We start from the raw sequence: 17,173 nt of genomic DNA, 5'->3' as shown, positions 1-17,173 counted from the left end.
GATAACCAGCAATAATAGTCCAGCTTCAGACAAAAAAAAAAGAAAATAAAAAAATAAGCAACTCTTAATTATAGCATAATGCAATACACAAACACACGCCTGTATTGTAGGGCCAACAATGAAACAGACAGAGTCGGCACTATGCACTGTAAATGGTTTGGCTGTGTGTGTGTGTGCGTGTGAGAACACGCCCCGTTCATTTTGAGCGCAAAGCCACTAAGCAGGCAATTCGCATTAGTTAGAGCAGGACGCACAGTGCGCTTCCATAATTGGCAGTTGCAGACGAACTTTCCAGTTGCGCAGAACAATGGAATCGAAACACTGCGAGTGCTTGCTCTCTCTCTCTCTCGCTCTCTCAGCGTGGGCAGCGTGACGATCGCGTTGCCAGGACGACTGGAAAGCGCACACAAACAAGCTGAGCGTGAGCGGGGCGCTGTTTGTGTGTGTTCGTGTGTGTGCCAATTGCCATTTCGTTTCAAGCAGGACTGGTTTTTTCCAATTTCGTTTTCAGTTCTTGTTGGATTCTCAAAGCGTCTACGTGGCCGCGCAGAGAGCCGTGTCTCTCAGTTTAGTCAGTCAGCCAGCCACTCAGTCAGTCAGGCCGTCGTCTCTCGCGCCAACAACATATTTTCGGCAACAACTGGCAACACACACACAACGGTCAACGGCCACCGCCGTCGGCGCTTCTCAGTTGCCATCGTTTGTTGTTGCTGCTGCTGCCTCCGCTCTGTCGCTCTGTCGCTCTGCCCATACTTACGTAGGGCTCTTGCACGTCTCCCCCTCGCACAGCCCCCCCTCTCACAATAGTTTGTGTTTCATTTCAAGCGTCGCCGTGCCGCGCAGCGTTTCAGATTTGACTTTAGCCCGCTTCGCGCAATTCATATCAATTCATTCGTTTCTGCTATTCGCGTGCAGTCGCTGCTCTCTAACGGTGCTTTGCCGTCGTCAACGCTAACGCTAACGTCAACGGCAGCGTCAACGCAAACGCCAACGCCAACGCTAACGCCTGGCGCCTCGTTCGGTCTTCACACAGAGATCGCAGTGTTAGTGCTCAAAAAAGGTGCGTGCCCAACGCAAGTGAAAACAAAGTGTGCAAAAATTAAAAATCAAAACCAAACAAAAAAAAAAGAGAATGCAAGAAAAACGCAAAACCAAATTCAAATTGCGTTTGCTCCTGTCACGCGATACCCTACAATCGAGCATGGCACAGTTCTTTATGCGCTACACGCAAAGCAGTCAACAACAACAACAACAACAACATTAGCAGCAGCAGCAAAGCTTAAGAGACAAGTGCAAGTGCAGCACATACATAGTTGAAGAACTCAAAACTCAAAGCTTTCAATTGCCGGCGGTCATTCACTTTACTTTGCAGAAATGTCACTTTGACAGCTGCTCGCGTTGCTGCCAACGCCTCTGCTAACATTGTTGCTGCTGCTGCTGCTGCTGTTGCTGCTGCCGCCTCCGCATGTAGCTCGAATGATTTGCGTGCCGTTCTTGCGTTTAGCCTGCTGATTTGTTGCATGCGTCGTTGGCGTCGTCATCGAGCGTCAACACCAGCAACGCTTAACTAAACCAACAACAACAACAACAACAATCACACTAAACCGATGCGTGCAAGTGAAAAGCAAAAGTGTTAAAAAACAACAAATAACAACAACAAAAACAACAACAACCAGAAAAAACGAAACTGCAAATCGAACTACAAAAATTTGTTTTGAATTTGTGGCGAATTTGTCATTCATTAAATTTGATTTCCCCTTGATGCGTGGCATACTCTAGTATCGTGATAATTACCATATCGTGATTACCTATAATATCACAATATGTGCTGTCAATTGAGTTACTTACGCCAAGTCAATTAGCATTAATTGAGCAATGAATAAAATTGTATGCAGACATTGTCAAATAGTATTTGAAAACATTTAACAAAATTTATTTATTTTATAATGAAATTAACTAAAGTACTCTTCAAACAAAAGCACTAAGTTATCCTTTAACTTTTCTTACAATTTTTTTCATAACAATTATGAAATGTTGTTTAAATAATATTTGTGTACTTCTTAACTCAACTTCACTCAATATTAAATAAATGTGGCTTATAAAGTTTGTTAATAAATCAACATTTTTATATCCTTAAAGCACTTTTATAACATTCAAGGTGCTAGTTTTAGACACAATACGAATTCTTCAGTTGAATAAATCTATATAACAAATTCAGGCAACAGATTGTTAAATAATTTAATAATTTTAATATTCTTTTTGACTTACTATGTCATATTCCAAAAGTTTGCTTAAAATTAACACAATAATTAAATGTTAATATTGTGAGAAACGAATATTGCTAAAAATTTAAAATGCTAAAAAATAAAATTTCCGCATTGGAACATATCAAAATTAATAAAATTCATTTTGTATACAGATTACTTTTATATAGATTATTTTTGCACCACTTAAATATAATATGTTCACTTAAATATATTAAAAAAAATCAATGTTCGAAATGTGAAAAACAAGTTTAATTCAAAATCTTTAATAAGCTTAAATTCAATCGTTCGTCAATTTGTATAATGTTTTTCTTTTTATGACATTTTCTAAAATTATGAAATTTGAAGGAAAGTTATTTCCTCTGCTATAATATTTTTACATTGCTCAAATGAAGTAAATTAAAAGTCGTTGACAGCACGTTTAGCATCATGAACAAAAATAATATTACAATAACTATATTAAATAATAACTCAAATACATATAAATAAACAATCGCATAAAGACAGATTTAATAATTTAAAAAACAAATCCCGCAGATAAATAAAGTTGTAATTCTCTTATTTTCAATTAGCTTTATAATCAAAAGTGCCCAGCGAGATTGAAAAAAGTGCAATAAACAAACAGATAAGCAAAATCTTAAAACAGTTGAATGAAATAAATGAGATAAGAAGAAGAAGGTGAAGCAAAAATGTGAGGCGTGATGATAATTCAAAAAGGAAAAAGACGTGTGGCTAAAACGAAATCAACAGCTGCAGCTGCTGAGATCCTGCAACAGCAGGACTCATAATAAATACAAAAGCAATTACAAATCAAACGAGCAAGCAAAAAAAGCAAAGAAAAAAAAGAACGTTGCAACAAGAGGCGCTAAATCTGAAGTACGCCTTCAACACGAGGCTCAACAACAACATCAACAACTACAAAACAAAAAAAGAGAACAGAACAGAACAGAAGAAAAAATCATTCACAACGGCGACCATAACGAACTCCGCCCTTGCAATGAGCCAACTGGGCACCGTCTACGCCACAAAGCGAAGGCGACGCAATGGCAAAAGGTGAGTTGCGAATGACGCCGCAGGGGAGCTTGGTGTGGCTGCGGCTGCAACTGTGGCAAGTGTGGGTTGCACTATTATTACGCGCATTACTGAATGATTTCAATCAATGAACACAATAATCTCTGTTATGACCATCAATCTGCGGCTTGTTGGCCGCCGTCAATCGTTTTATAATCCGAGCCCTCCGAGCTGATAAATGATGGCACAAAACATTGTTCGCGTTTTAGCTACTGGTCTTCATCGGTTCAATGAATCAATCAATCGATTGATTGTTATTAATTTTACATGTTTTGCTGTGTCACGCTGCGTATACGCAATGCCACCCAAAGTGTTGTCGAAACTGAAATTGAAATTGAAACTGCACTTGAATGGGAAAATTATGTAGCATATAGTAGTAATATTATTATTATGCATGCTGTCGGCAGACTTGCGTGAAATTACAGTTGTGGGGTGGCCCTGTTTTTTTTCTTTTTTTTATTATTATTTCTTTTTTTTTTCTTTTCTGTTTTGTTTTTTCTCTTTTTGAGGGAGATACACGCACTCTTGACTCCACACTTCGGCGCTCTATTGCAGCCTTATCGCAGTGCAAAGATCAAGAATCGCCGCTGCTATTCGCGCTGCCTAAAAGTGCATATAATTTCTGATAATTTTGTGTACTTAACTTTGCCGCAAAATACTCGTACTTGCAACCAAGCGAGAGGGAGAGAGAGAGCGAGTGCAACACATGTGAACTACACGCGACGCGGCGTAAATATGCAAAAACATAAAAAAAAACAGAGCAACTTTGCAGGAAAGATGGGGGAAAATGTAGTGAAAAATAAAAAAGAAACAGAAGCACAACAAAAACTTTAAACTTAAAACTGTTGCTGGCTGTGTGCAGTAGCTGCTCATACCAAGACACGCCCCCAACTGAGCACTGTAATTGCGCCCCAACCTGATCAGCAGCGGGAGAGCAACAGCAACAGCAACAGCGCCGCGTCCAAGCCAGGTCCAAAGATAGCGACAAAGTTATTAATTTCTTGCCCAATACCCTAAGCACAAAGTCGCTGAGAACGGTCAATATGTTTTTTAACTAATTTTGTAAATTTTCTAAAGTAATACTATTGATATGCATAGAAAACTTGTTGCCAAAGTTACATCTTCAAATGTATCTTTTTTTCCTGATTCACAATTTCTAATTTTGAACAGCTTAGGATTCAATTGGATACAAATTTAGTGAAGTAAATCATTCATCTATAATTTTTCATCAATCTATAGGTTTAGATTGATACATAAATTAGAATATTTAATACATTTATTTAAGAAATAACTTAATGGAAGAAAATAAAATTATTCAAAAAATAAATTTCAAGGAAGAAAATCATTTCGGAATCTAATTTTTTGGAATGTTTGGAGTTGAACTAAGCCATTTTATTTTTTTAAATTTCTTTTTGATATCTTTTGATATCAAAATCTGTTTAGTACACACTGTTAATACTATTAGTACTTTTATTTAAAAAATAAGTGGAATTCTTAAAAATTGCTTAGAAATTTAATAATAACTTATTAATAATAAAATTTGTAGGTTTACTTACCCCAAAAAAAAAATTAATACTCAAGAAAAACAATAGAAATAGTCAAATGAATGAATACTTAAAAAAAATAATAGAGATAGAATAGAGAAATTACTCATATTATTAATAATAAAATGTGTAGGCTTACTTACACCATAATATATAAAATAAATAATGAAATTTTCACTCATGAAAAGTTATAGAAATAGTCAAATGAATACTTGCGAAAAAATAATAGAGGTCAGAACTATTCCGATTTATTTAATGGATTGCCAACAAAATTTATTTCACAAACTTGGTCTCCACCAATTTGAATGGAAGTTGAATTGTTATCCTAGGGTATCGCGTATTCGACAATGTAAAGCTCAACGTTGCTTTGCCTTTGTTTTTGTATTATATTATAATTTTTTTTCTGCGGCGCACTCATCGACAGGCAGCGCGCATAATTTGCAGCGGTTCGCGACTTAAAAAACAATTACTTCTCGCCAAAATGCTTTGCCCTGCTGCCTCTTGGTCTCCTTTGCCTCTGGTCCTTCTTCTGCTGGACATGTTGTGCTGCTACCCTTCACTCCCTCCTGTGTATCCGGCTCGCTCGACTGACGCAAAATTGTCACCTTGCCATGCACACCTGCAATTAACTGACAGCGCCCCTCCATCCGCAATCGCCTTTATCCTTCATTCTTCATCCTCCATCCAGATAGTAAGAGTACTCGGCTCGTAATTCTCCTAGAATTTTCTGTTTTAATGAAACGATCAAAATGTGTTGTGCTATTTTAATTGAGCACCCTGCACTCGCTTGCAGCTGTTTTCCTCAACTGAAATTCGAGTGCATTGCCAATATTAAGTATACGCCGCATTGGTCACACTAAACATTTTTATGCTTTGAAATTACAGTGTTACAAGTGTTAGTTAATGCTACTAACTGAAGCTTGCGTGCATCTATTTTTATTAGAACTTATAATTTCAATTAATGCGCATTATCTGAGACCATAAAACAAGCAATAACAAATAATTTGAGGGGCTGCACTTGGAGTGTAAATAAGAGGAGATTTATACTTTTCGGCAGTTTAAATGTAATTAAACATAATGCGAATTATTCGATTATGGGATACAATACTTGCATTCTTAAGGAATGAAAATGTTATTAATTTACTTCAACAAATATTAGTGGAAGAAAGTAAAAGAGTAGCAAGAAAATTGTTAGGAATATTTAAATGCTATATGAATGTAATGATTGTTGTTACTAGCTTAATTGATCATATATGTTAATAAGTAAATTCAATTTACGCTTCATTAAATCAATCTCTATTACATCACCTTGATTTATTGTATTTCATTTTCAAATCGAATGAATAAAAAAGGCTTGAGCTGAACTGTCTATTGTGATCGCTGTGTAACTTTGTTTACTTCTTTTGCTTTGGCAAAGATCTGATCTTAGCCTTAACCCAGTCAACCACCGTGGCTGCCACACTGCAACACTGCGGCAACAGCCCCATTTAATTGCTGGACATGCACTGCTGCCCCGTTTGCCTGCTGCACTTTGAGTTTGGTTTTTGTATTTTGTCAGTGCAATTATCCACAAGTAGTTAAAGTTGCCTTTTACCACCCAAACGAATTCCCAGATTCCCCTAACAACAACAGTTGCAACTTAGTTGAAACTTTAGCCTCGAACTCCATTTGCCACAACCAGAAGCAGAGGCAGAGGCAACTTCAGGTCGAACTCCATTTGCAGCTGCATCGACTGTTGGTTGGTTCCACTTGTTGGTTGTTATGGATATATGAGTCCTGCTTTTGCTTTATTGATTATCAGCTTGTTTTTCGCTGTTTGTTGCTGCTACACGTTGTATGTGCTTGTTATTGATTGCAGCAAGTGGTGCAGCCAATAGACCTTGTTCCCGCTCCGCTTTTCCTCGAGCCAAAAGCCAATTCAGCGACTTCAGCCTTGTTGCTATTAGAAATTGTAATTAGCCAAGTTGTTGTTGTTTTTGTTGCTGTTGGGGGGATTCAAAAGGGCTTTAAAGTTCAAGCGCTCATATTTTATATGCCTTGATTGAGTTGCAAAACTTGCGAAAACTTCAAGGAACTTCGTAGTATAGCTGCATAACTTTTATGGAAACTGCGCGAATAAATTATAAAGTGGTTAAGCTTTTGAGGCATTGCACAACTTACTTATTTAGGAATTGATCCCAGGTCAAATATTTCACTGAGAAAGTTAAAAGTGCACTAATATCAGAATTTAAATTTTGTTCTTTAGTTGTATAATATACAATAGTAGAAATCTAATTCGTTGTTGGTACCCACTAAGATTGGTGTGTTGATAACCAAAATAAGCAATTTTTCTCTTTTAAGTTTATTATAATCCTTATTCCTTATTCTCACTTTGTATTTGTCCACATGTGTTAACAATTGGTATCCAACTGATAAGATGTTATATATAAAAAAAAAAAAATTGCAGGACTAATGGGAAAGCTACTATTTCTCTTAATGTAATATTAATTAATTAAACAATTTACTTATTGTCTAAACAGATTGTAGATTGTTCCTTATTGATTACTTAAGTAAATCTATAATATCTATTTAACTTCCTTGCTCTAATAGACTCTTAATCTCAATATTTAACCGATTTACGACTTTGGGAACCATAATGATGTGTTGTATGTACAATTGATGATAATTCAAAATATACAGTTTTAATATTCAGGAATTTATTCGTATTCTATATACATAGTACTTATCTGTATTTGAGAAGTATAAATATATTCTTCCTCTTCCTTCCTCATTTCAATAAATGGTTAAATCAAAAACTAAGGTGACTCCTGGATTAGTTCACTTATCGGAATTTTTTCTCTAAGTATTTTTCAAGTAACCTTGTGTTAACTTTTGAAACAATATATGAACAAATAATAAAATTGATTGACATACGTCCATATGGTACATATTCTCTATCCTCTGAATTCATATTCTCTAAAGTGTAATGGACATCTATTTAAGAAATTTCAATATAATATTATTTGGAATATCTTCTTTTTGAGCTGAGTCGAAAATACCTTAAGGAATTATTTCAAGCGTTTTGCAATTCATTTTAATGTATTATAAATCGATGATAATTAAAAAAATATATCATATTCAGACATTCATTCATCATTCATGATACTTTCGCAGTTTTCTACATGCATTTTTCTTCCCCTTTTTAGAATATTTCTACTTAACGTCCCACTTCTATTGCTGTTTCGCTGACTTAGTTTACCTTCCGAAATTGTTTCTCTCTAGCGCAGCATTTATCAATCAAACGTTTTAGGACTCTGGGAACCACAAAGTCCCGCTGTGACATATGTTTTCTCGGCTGCGTCTCGCGGAGCTCATTGAAAAGGAAACCAACATCGCAAATGGATGGAATGAGTGGCGTCAGGCAGTCAGTCAGTCAGTCACTCATTCAGCGAGTTGAGAGGGTCAAGCGTACCAGCTGACCATATGCCAATGCCAATGACCATACCCATAGAGCACCACACCATAAATTTGAGCAGTGAGACAACGCAGCGAGACACACCGAAAAACAAAGTTCATTTCAAGTTGTTGTCGGCGAATTGACCAAAGGACCAATAAAGGGGGCCAACATAATAGACAACAGTTGGCCAATGGTTTGGTTTTTGGTGGTGCTGATGTTGCTGCTACAACTTCTGGTATTGCTCTTGCTGCTGGTGGTGGTGGTGGTTGAGTTCCTCCTGCCCCTTTCTACTTCTCCTTTTCCTTCACATTCTCCTCCTGCTGCTGCTGCTCATTAGTTGCGCCTGCGCTGCTGCTGCTGCTGCTGTTGCTGCCTCTGTTGTCTCTTAAGAGTTCACGTGGGGTTAAAAGTATATCAGACGAGTTATCGCTTGGTCTGTTGGTTAATTACAGTTCAAGGGGCGTGAGAGAGCGGGTGTGATACCAGTCATAGATAGCCCAAAAATATAACTATAATGCACTTCATTAAGCTACTACACAACAGTCATATGCTATTCGACTATCATATTTTAAGTGCGCGACTAATATCTAATGTTGTAGATATCAGATGGTGAAAAAGTTTTACTCGTTTACCTTTAAAAAAAATACCAACACTTTCTCAAATTATTCCGTTAACAAAGTTCCGCTTAAAAAACGCTAAATATATCTTCGCAATAACATATATATAACATTAAGGAACAACTAATTATATGAATAACATTTCCCAAAACGAAAGCTTTGGAATATACGCTACCCATCTTCAGTGAAACCAAATTCCTAAAATGTAGTAAAAATATACTTCAAAAAATACTAAAATATACATATAATATATATAATATATATATATTTGGTATAACGATATGATACTATATTAAAAATCGGCCATAGAGTAAAAAATATATCAGATTCTAAGTCAAAGCAAAATAATTTGTTAAATCACTTCTAAAATGTTTATCGGAGACGCGTCATGCTGTCAGTTGCATCAATTTCCTGCTGTCAGTTAAAACTATAATACACTTCTGCCTCCTAGGTAGAGGGTATGAAAATAGGGGGCATTAAAGAACAATTAAATAAATAAATGTTCGACTTTTAAAGTCTACATTAATTTATTTCTAGTGTGTGTTTTGTAACGATTATTTATATTTCTTTATTTCATGCTGGTATACATTTTTAGCTAATATCTAAATGTATATCATATATTTATTGTTTAGTATTAAACATACCCTTAATAATATATTAATTTTAAAAATTTAATTTTTTTTATTCCATGAATTTCTTTTCTTAAAATTTTGATATTAATTGGTTACGCACTTTATTGGAGTACATTGCATTCTTAACTACATATATTTTTCTTATCATTTTTGCCATCTAAAATTAGCATACATTTACTATTGTTCATTATAATATTTTTCTGTCAATATATATTCAATATCTGCTATTTTTCACAAATATTTTCATGATTCGCTTTAATCCACTTCAATTTAAATATTAACTCGCTCTTTAGTTTATTAGCGTAAATTTGCTTTATCAGTGCAATCTCAATGTTTGATTAATATAATTTGAATACTAAATTCCACATGATAATTGCCCCATGATTGTAGTTTATTGGCTAACAGTTGCAAACTCTGACAATTATTGAGGTTATTATAAAAGCGTAAAAGCGCCATTTATCGGCTCAACATGCAGTCAATTTTCTCCAAGTGTATCGGGCTTTGATTAACTGTTTTCCAGTGGTTAAACATTGTCTCGATTTACCTTTCCCCTCCCCTCCCACAATCGCACATCAGCTTACCATCTCCCCGTTAGTTAGATTCGTCTATGTGGCGATTATCTGCTCTAGCTTTAGCTTGTATCTGTCTGTACTTGTATCTGTGTGTGCGACTATGTGTGTGTGTGTGTGTGTAATTAACACCATTGCGTAATGCAGCGTATCGAAGCCTAAATAGTGCTGCTCCATATGCCCAGCTTGGGGCGCACAGGGGGGGCGTGGCAGCCATTAAAAAGCAGCCAACACTGCCAATCGACACAGTCAGTTCTCTCTCCCTCTCCCCCTCCCACTCCCACTCTCTCTCTCTTTCTCCTGCTGTACTGAATGCATTTTCAACCATTTGTGAAACTTTGTTGCCATTGCTGTCAGCCCCATCCTCAGCCTTGTCGGAAGGTGCTAAACCGCTGTTGGCATTACATTTTAAGTAAACGCTCTTAATGTCAACTTTGGCAGCAGCTGATTGCATTGCGGCATCTGGCCCAAAAGGCCTAAATGCATTTCGAATGTCAGTGAACTCTCTCTAGAGTCTAAAACACACACATACACACACACACACAACCACCATTTGGCAGGCCAATCCTCAATCCTTAGTCAGCGCTGTTAATCCATAAGCCACCTCGAACAAAAAAATTGACCACCTGCCGGACTCTTGGCTTGGAACGCGCCTAGTTCAGTTTGTTGCTGTTGTTGGCTGTTGGCGGCCAAAAGCAAAACAAAAGAATTTTGAATTAACCAAAAGCGTTTCCATAAAAAGCCACCCCAGGATCAGGACTCAACTCAACTCAACTCGTTTTATACTCTCTGCGGTGTGTGCGCTGAACTGAAGCGCGCCTGCTAATGAAACTGAATGAAAGCGGGGGGCGACGGGGAAACTGGTGGTAGGGTGAGCAGGGAGCAGGGGGCAGGGAGCAGGGAGCAGGGCGTGTTGTTTAAGAGTCCTGGCCAAGCCAAGCACAGCACAACACAGTCCTCGACGGGCAGGTGATACTTTTCATTGGCATACGTTATCCTTTTTTTTGGCCCCTTTCGCAGAGCGCTGTGCTAAATTAAAAACAAGCTGAAGAATGCTTAAGATGAGAGTGCTCGACCATGAGATACTCTGTTAATAGTTATGAGATATAGCAAAGATAACAAGTTATAAAGGAATTTAATTAGCTGCATTCTATATTTGGACTTAGTTCAGAATTATAATGTTTCATAGCGAATCAGATAATTAACATAGAATAATTTGAACTTGATGTTCTTCTTTACATAAAGAATTTTCTTTGTATTTAGAATTCCAGCTACATATTTCTAATAAGCGACATAATGATAACTATTAAATTAAAAAAGACCGTGAGATACTCTGAGATACAGCAAACTTTCAAAATTCTTAAGGAATTTAATTAGTTGTATTCTAAATTTATAAGTTGTTCAGAATTATAATGTTTCATCGAATCACATAATGAAATGGAATATCTTGAACTTGATGTTCATTTTTACATAAAGAATTTTCTTTGCATTTATTTTTTCAGCTATCAAGCATATACATATCCCTAATAAGTGACAATAATAACTATTTATCTAAAATTAACTTCAGAGAGATGTGGTTTTCTTAAGTTAATAGTTAATAGATCACATATTTAGAATGCCATTATTTTCACTTAATATTTTTTTATTTAAAGTATTTGTTGTATTGTGTCGAAATTAAGCGATAACAACATTAATAACTTTACCTGTGAATATGTTTCTTTCCGGATTTATTATACAACTGAAACCACATTTTTAAGAACTAATTTAAGACAAGGAATAACACTCAACCATTTGAACTGATTATCTAACAGCCCGGTCTTATTAAAAGAATTTGTTATTCTAATAAATTAAATTTTCTTAAAACACCTTAAAAGATTACATTTTATAGAGCTTAAAGTGCTAGTAACGGAATCTTCTAAATAGGCATACTTAAAGAGAATACACCCAACGATTTACAGGGTATCTGCAGCAACTGTCGCAGCTGAGAGTGAAAAATTCATTTGATTATGTTGTTTTTTGTTTTTGGTGTGTCGAAATCAAAAATAATTTTTATAATTATGCCATGAGTAAATGATAAATTCAGGAATTGAGAATGATGAATGCCCGGTAGCTGACTGGGTAGATAGCTCATCATTAGCAGTCGAGGCACACACACATACATATATATATTTAGTATCGCTGTGGACGCCCCCCGAAATGAAGCGGTAGTGGAGGAGGAAGTGGAAGAGGCAGAGAAAGAGAAGTAGAAAGAGGAAGCAGCAGTAGTGGGAATAAAGGCCGCGCCCACGCGCTGCTCAAATAGGGTGGAACTCCAGCTAAAGAGCAACCTCTTCCAGCCTAGCAGAGCTCCTCTTTTTAGCTGCTGCTTAAACCCCGCTTCCTGCCCCCTCTCTTCGCCCGTCCCTCTGCCACTGTGCTCCTTCACAGCTGTCAAAAGGTTTTCAAAGTTGCTTTGCCAAGCGCTTTGATGTCGCCCCGACTCTCTAGCTACCTCTGTGTGTGTATTTATGTGGTGTGTGCAAAGTATGTGTGTGTGTGTCTGTGTGTGTGTGTGTGTGTGTCAGTAGATACATTTTTCCAAGCGCACATATAAAAAAAAAAGCATTTCGCTGGGTTCGCTCAAAGATTCCGCTGCGCGAATCGCAAAAATGTTTAATCGATAAAATAAATGAGTTGCCTTTGCGCTGTTGTTCTTGTTGTTGTTGTTACTCTTGTTGTTATTGCTGTTGTTGTCACAGTTCTTGTTGCTGTTGTTACTTTTGTCGTTACTGGCATAGTTGACGTTATTCTTGTGCAGAACTTTTGCCGCCTCACAGATGTCGGCGCTCTGCCTTTGGAACAATCATAAAACTACACACAACATCGACTCACACACACACATACACATTCAAATATCCATAGACACAACAGTATCTAATATAACTGTATATTTATGTACTGTATACTGCCTGAATGTGTGTGCGTATAAAAAATTCTTAAATGCCTTTGCTGAGATCATAAACAACTCATATAAACAGAGGTATTCCCGACAGTTCCATCAATCTTTAATGCGAGAGAAATAAAGTGGAGAATTGACTATCAGAAATAATATTGGACTATTAAAATATAAATTAGAGTATAAACATTTACTGAAAATTGTCTCAATATATACTCTGCTTAACTTATTTTAGTTTTTTCATGCAAACTCTAAACAATAAAAAAAGTACTATAAAAAAAAGTATAGAAAAAGTTGAATAATTATCATCCATACAATTTTTAAAATTCTGAAACTTAATAGTTACCTTGCACAACTCTGACGAACATAAGAACTAAAATATAAATTTAATAGTATAGAAACACTTAAATCTCTTCTCTTTTATATATGCATATGGATTATTAAAAGATTTATTGTGTAGTATATATACTGTTTATTTAATTCAAACAATTTCTCCTTTAAATTCTTCATGTGGACATCTAAAGTTTCTACTTGAATTGAAATGCTAAAGAATAAGCTATAGTTCCAAAAAGATATATAATAAAACAAACAACGTCTATGTCAACGACCTGAAATAATTGACTGTCTCTTGACTGATTCTTTTAATAACCTGCTGTAAATGAGGTCGACGAAAAGTTATTATAAAATAGTTGAATCTTTGTGGATTGTAACTCAAATAAATACGATATTACATTGCGTGAAAGCAACGCAAGTATGGCAGGGTCAGAAAGGGATGTGATTGCTTTTAAGATAGTTAAAATAGAATGGTTGAGGGCTAAAAAAAAGTTAACGGATTATGATAACCTTTTAAAAATAGAGCTCGTGTTCGTGGCTGGAAATTATAAAAATAAATTTAGTAATTATGATTCTAAATCTTAAAGAAATTTAAATAAAATGAGAAATGAAGATTTTAAAGTTTTTTAAAAGTTGCTTTTCTTATCAATTGAAATAATTAGAATATTTAAACTGTTCGCAATTTCTTGTAAATTTTCTCAGGGAATATATCGTATTAAGTTTGCGTTTATTGGGTATTTAGCATATTTTGACAGTTGTCATTGTCCGATTGGAATTCTCGCATAGTTTAAACAGCAGATAGCTCATCTCTGCGCTTATCTCTTTAAAGTGAGCCGCCTTTGAGCTGCCCTAAAACATTTATCACTTCATTAAGCGGCTGAGTTTGTTGGGCTGCTCGGTTCTCATTGGGTCTGAGACCATGTTCGGGTGTCACTTGAATGTTTCGCTGTTCTTTTTTTGGTGTCTCTCTTTAAATTGTTTTGCACAATTAATATGCAAATGAAGGCATCTTAATGTGGCATTCGAGTAGAAGTCGAATCGATTCGAAATATGCAAATAATGCGTTAACAACTTAATTCCCTTGCCGTGGCTGTTGCCTCATCTCATTGAGTAGGTTTCGAGTAGATTCCAATGGGGATCGTTGTTTTGGTTAGCTGGACGATTAGCTCGGGTCCTGAACCTGCTACCAGCTGAGTCTCAATGGATGCAGGTTCCCCTCTCTCTTCCTCTCTCCTTTCAGTTTTTTCTCCTACTCCTGCGTTTATCTTTGGGTTCAGCCTCGCGATCGTTTTGTAGTCGCCTGCGTCTGGTCAGGCTACTGCGATTCTCAGTTGTGTGTGTTTTTTTTTGCTTTGTTTATTTTGTTTTCGGGTTGACAAAATTAATGAGTTGATGCTGCGCTCTGTGGCAAAGACTGGCCAAAGATATGGGGCACCACAGAGGCTGCTTGCAACGGTTGCTCGTTAAATTTAACAGCTCAGCGTCCAGCTTTTCTCACCCGGCTCAAACGGCAAATTTATGCGTGAATTTGGCGCAGATCCATTAAGTGGTCCATAGATTAAGCCCAGCTCCAGCTTCAGTTTCAACCTCTTGTTGTTGCAGCATTTTAAGTGCTGCACAAGTTGCTGTTGCTGTTGCTGCTGCAACGGTAGCAATTTCATTTTCATGTTTCTCCTCTCGCTGACAGCTTCTTTAAATGGCGCTTAACTTTTGTTTTGACATTTCGATGCTGTTGACATTTTTTTTTGTTTTTTTCTTGGCCTCGCCTCGCCTTTGTATCTTTTTTTCTGTTTTATTATTGTTCTTGTTGTGCATGCAAATTCAATTAATTGTGACATTCAGTGAAATACCAAGCTGACAAACTGCGGAATGTTGGTGGGGGAGTAGACGGAAGATTTCATTTGTCATCGCAAAAAAAACGAATTAAATATCTGATGATTTATTCATTCTCAAAGCATTTCATGTTACGGAAACATGGAATACTTTTAAGTAAAATTATTTTAAAATTGAAATTAAATTTTGGTTGTATAGATCACAAAGTGATTAATTTTGAACAGAGATGTCTAATTTATTTATCAAAGTTGATTAAATCGTAACTAAAAGTTGAATATACTATACAAAATAAATAGGTCGCTATAATGAAAAAAGAAAGTAAAGTTTTCAGAGAAATTGCAATAGATACTTTTGCCTTAATTTGGGGAAATTCAATAGCTAAAAAGATAATGAGATAAAACATTTCATGATATGGCAAAGTCAAAGAATAAACCATGTTTGAAAGCTACAGTAAATAAAACAAAATAAAATATAGCAAATTATTATTCCGCAAAATACAAAAAATATACCAAATATTATGTTTGGCCGGGATAACAAACTTGATCTGCGTGCAAACCTAATAAGTGCTGTCGAATAATGTGATAGCTCTAGCACTTATAGTCTCTGAGATCTACTTTTTCATATGGACAGATAGAAATACTTTTGTATGCGCAAAAAAGTCTTGGGGTCTTAGTTGCTTTGCCTGGCAATCTGGTATATTTTCCACTCTATAGTATCATGTCAATATACCAAATGTACCATTCGGTATATTTTTTTTAAATATTTTGCGGTATATTATTTTGGTATATTTTATACAATAATATCACAATATTTTTTAGTTATAACATCGACTGTAGCTAATTTTTAATAACTTGTTTCATTTGTAGTATTTTTTTTTTTCCATTCTTTCTGATATCAAATGTGATACATATTAATAAAGTTTTATTTTACCTTGTTTTGATTATAAAAGCATCTAATAAGCTGTATTACAAATAAATTTGACTTATTAAATTATTAAATATAAATAAAGTTTTATTTCACCTTATGTATATTATAGGTAAAGTAGTATGCTCATAAGTTGTATAGCATACTACAATAAATTCTTGGAATTCAATTTAATATTTGAATCATATGATAATTAAAGTTAATATTTCATATCACGATAAGAAGAGGCTAAATGAATTGTTGCATCAGCGTAAACTGAAAGTTGCATTGCCCTTTGGCAAGGCTGTAATGAGTATGAGCAACATGCACTTGAAAAATAGAAACAATAACAAGAGCAATAGCAATAGCAACAAAAATAACAACAGCAGCAACAACAACAACAGCGCCAGCAACATGCAAAAATTAAATTAGCTTCGCAAAAATTGTGCCAGTAAAAGTGACCCGACTTTGTTGTTGTTGTTGTTATTGTAGTTGTTGCTTGCGGTTGTTGTTGCTGTTGTTGTTGTAATTGTTGCGTTTGCCGCCTACGCCGTTCTACGTTGTTGTTGTTGGTGTCGTAGTGATTGTTTCTGTTGTTTTTTTTCGGACATGAGACACGCCACTTTGCGTTTTTAGTTGCCAGACGGCGACGACGACGTCGACGTCGGCAGAAGCGACAAAAGCCGTTGCCTGCTGCAGTTTGTGGCACGCAGCTTAACGGGGCACGCATACGCAACACTGACGCCGCAGAGCGAGCGAGAGAGATGGCTGCCAATAGGAAAGAGAGCGCAATAGGTCTATGAATGAATTCGCCAGTTGTGTGTGTGTGTGTGTGTGTGTGTGTGTGAAGTGTGCCGAGATTTTTGGCGCCAAATTGAGCATGCAAAACAAAGATCAACGACAGGACAGCACAGCACAGCCACAAGGCAACGTTTCGTATGCGTAATGTGTGTGGCATGCAACTATAAATGAAACGAGTTGAGCTCACGTGCCATACACCCTCTCCTCTCTCTTTCCCACTCTCCTCTCTAGGTGT

At 36.1% G+C, this 17,173-nt stretch overlaps 1 protein-coding gene across 4 annotated transcripts in view; it reads left to right on the top strand.

The window, feature by feature from the left end:
• The first annotated feature begins 3,031 nt into the window (after positions 1-3,031).
• Positions 3,032-17,173, top strand: part of LOC133837681 (circadian locomoter output cycles protein kaput) — a 42,240-nt gene continuing 28,098 nt past the window's right edge. For 3 of the 4 annotated variants that reach the window (XM_062268524.1, XM_062268527.1, XM_062268526.1), the window contains exon 1: positions 3,171-3,317. In XM_062268524.1, the coding sequence (XP_062124508.1) occupies positions 3,262-3,317 (56 nt within the window). In that variant the 5' untranslated portion in view covers positions 3,171-3,261. Of the gene's footprint in view, positions 3,318-17,173 lie in introns of all 4 variants that reach the window. The other variant, XM_062268528.1, reaches the window with a different exon arrangement.

This window comes from Drosophila sulfurigaster, chromosome 2R (assembly GCF_023558435.1).
Source record: "Drosophila sulfurigaster albostrigata strain 15112-1811.04 chromosome 2R, ASM2355843v2, whole genome shotgun sequence".
Lineage (NCBI taxonomy): Eukaryota > Metazoa > Arthropoda > Insecta > Diptera > Drosophilidae > Drosophila > Drosophila sulfurigaster.
This window is presented reverse-complemented; position numbering and strand designations above follow the sequence as displayed.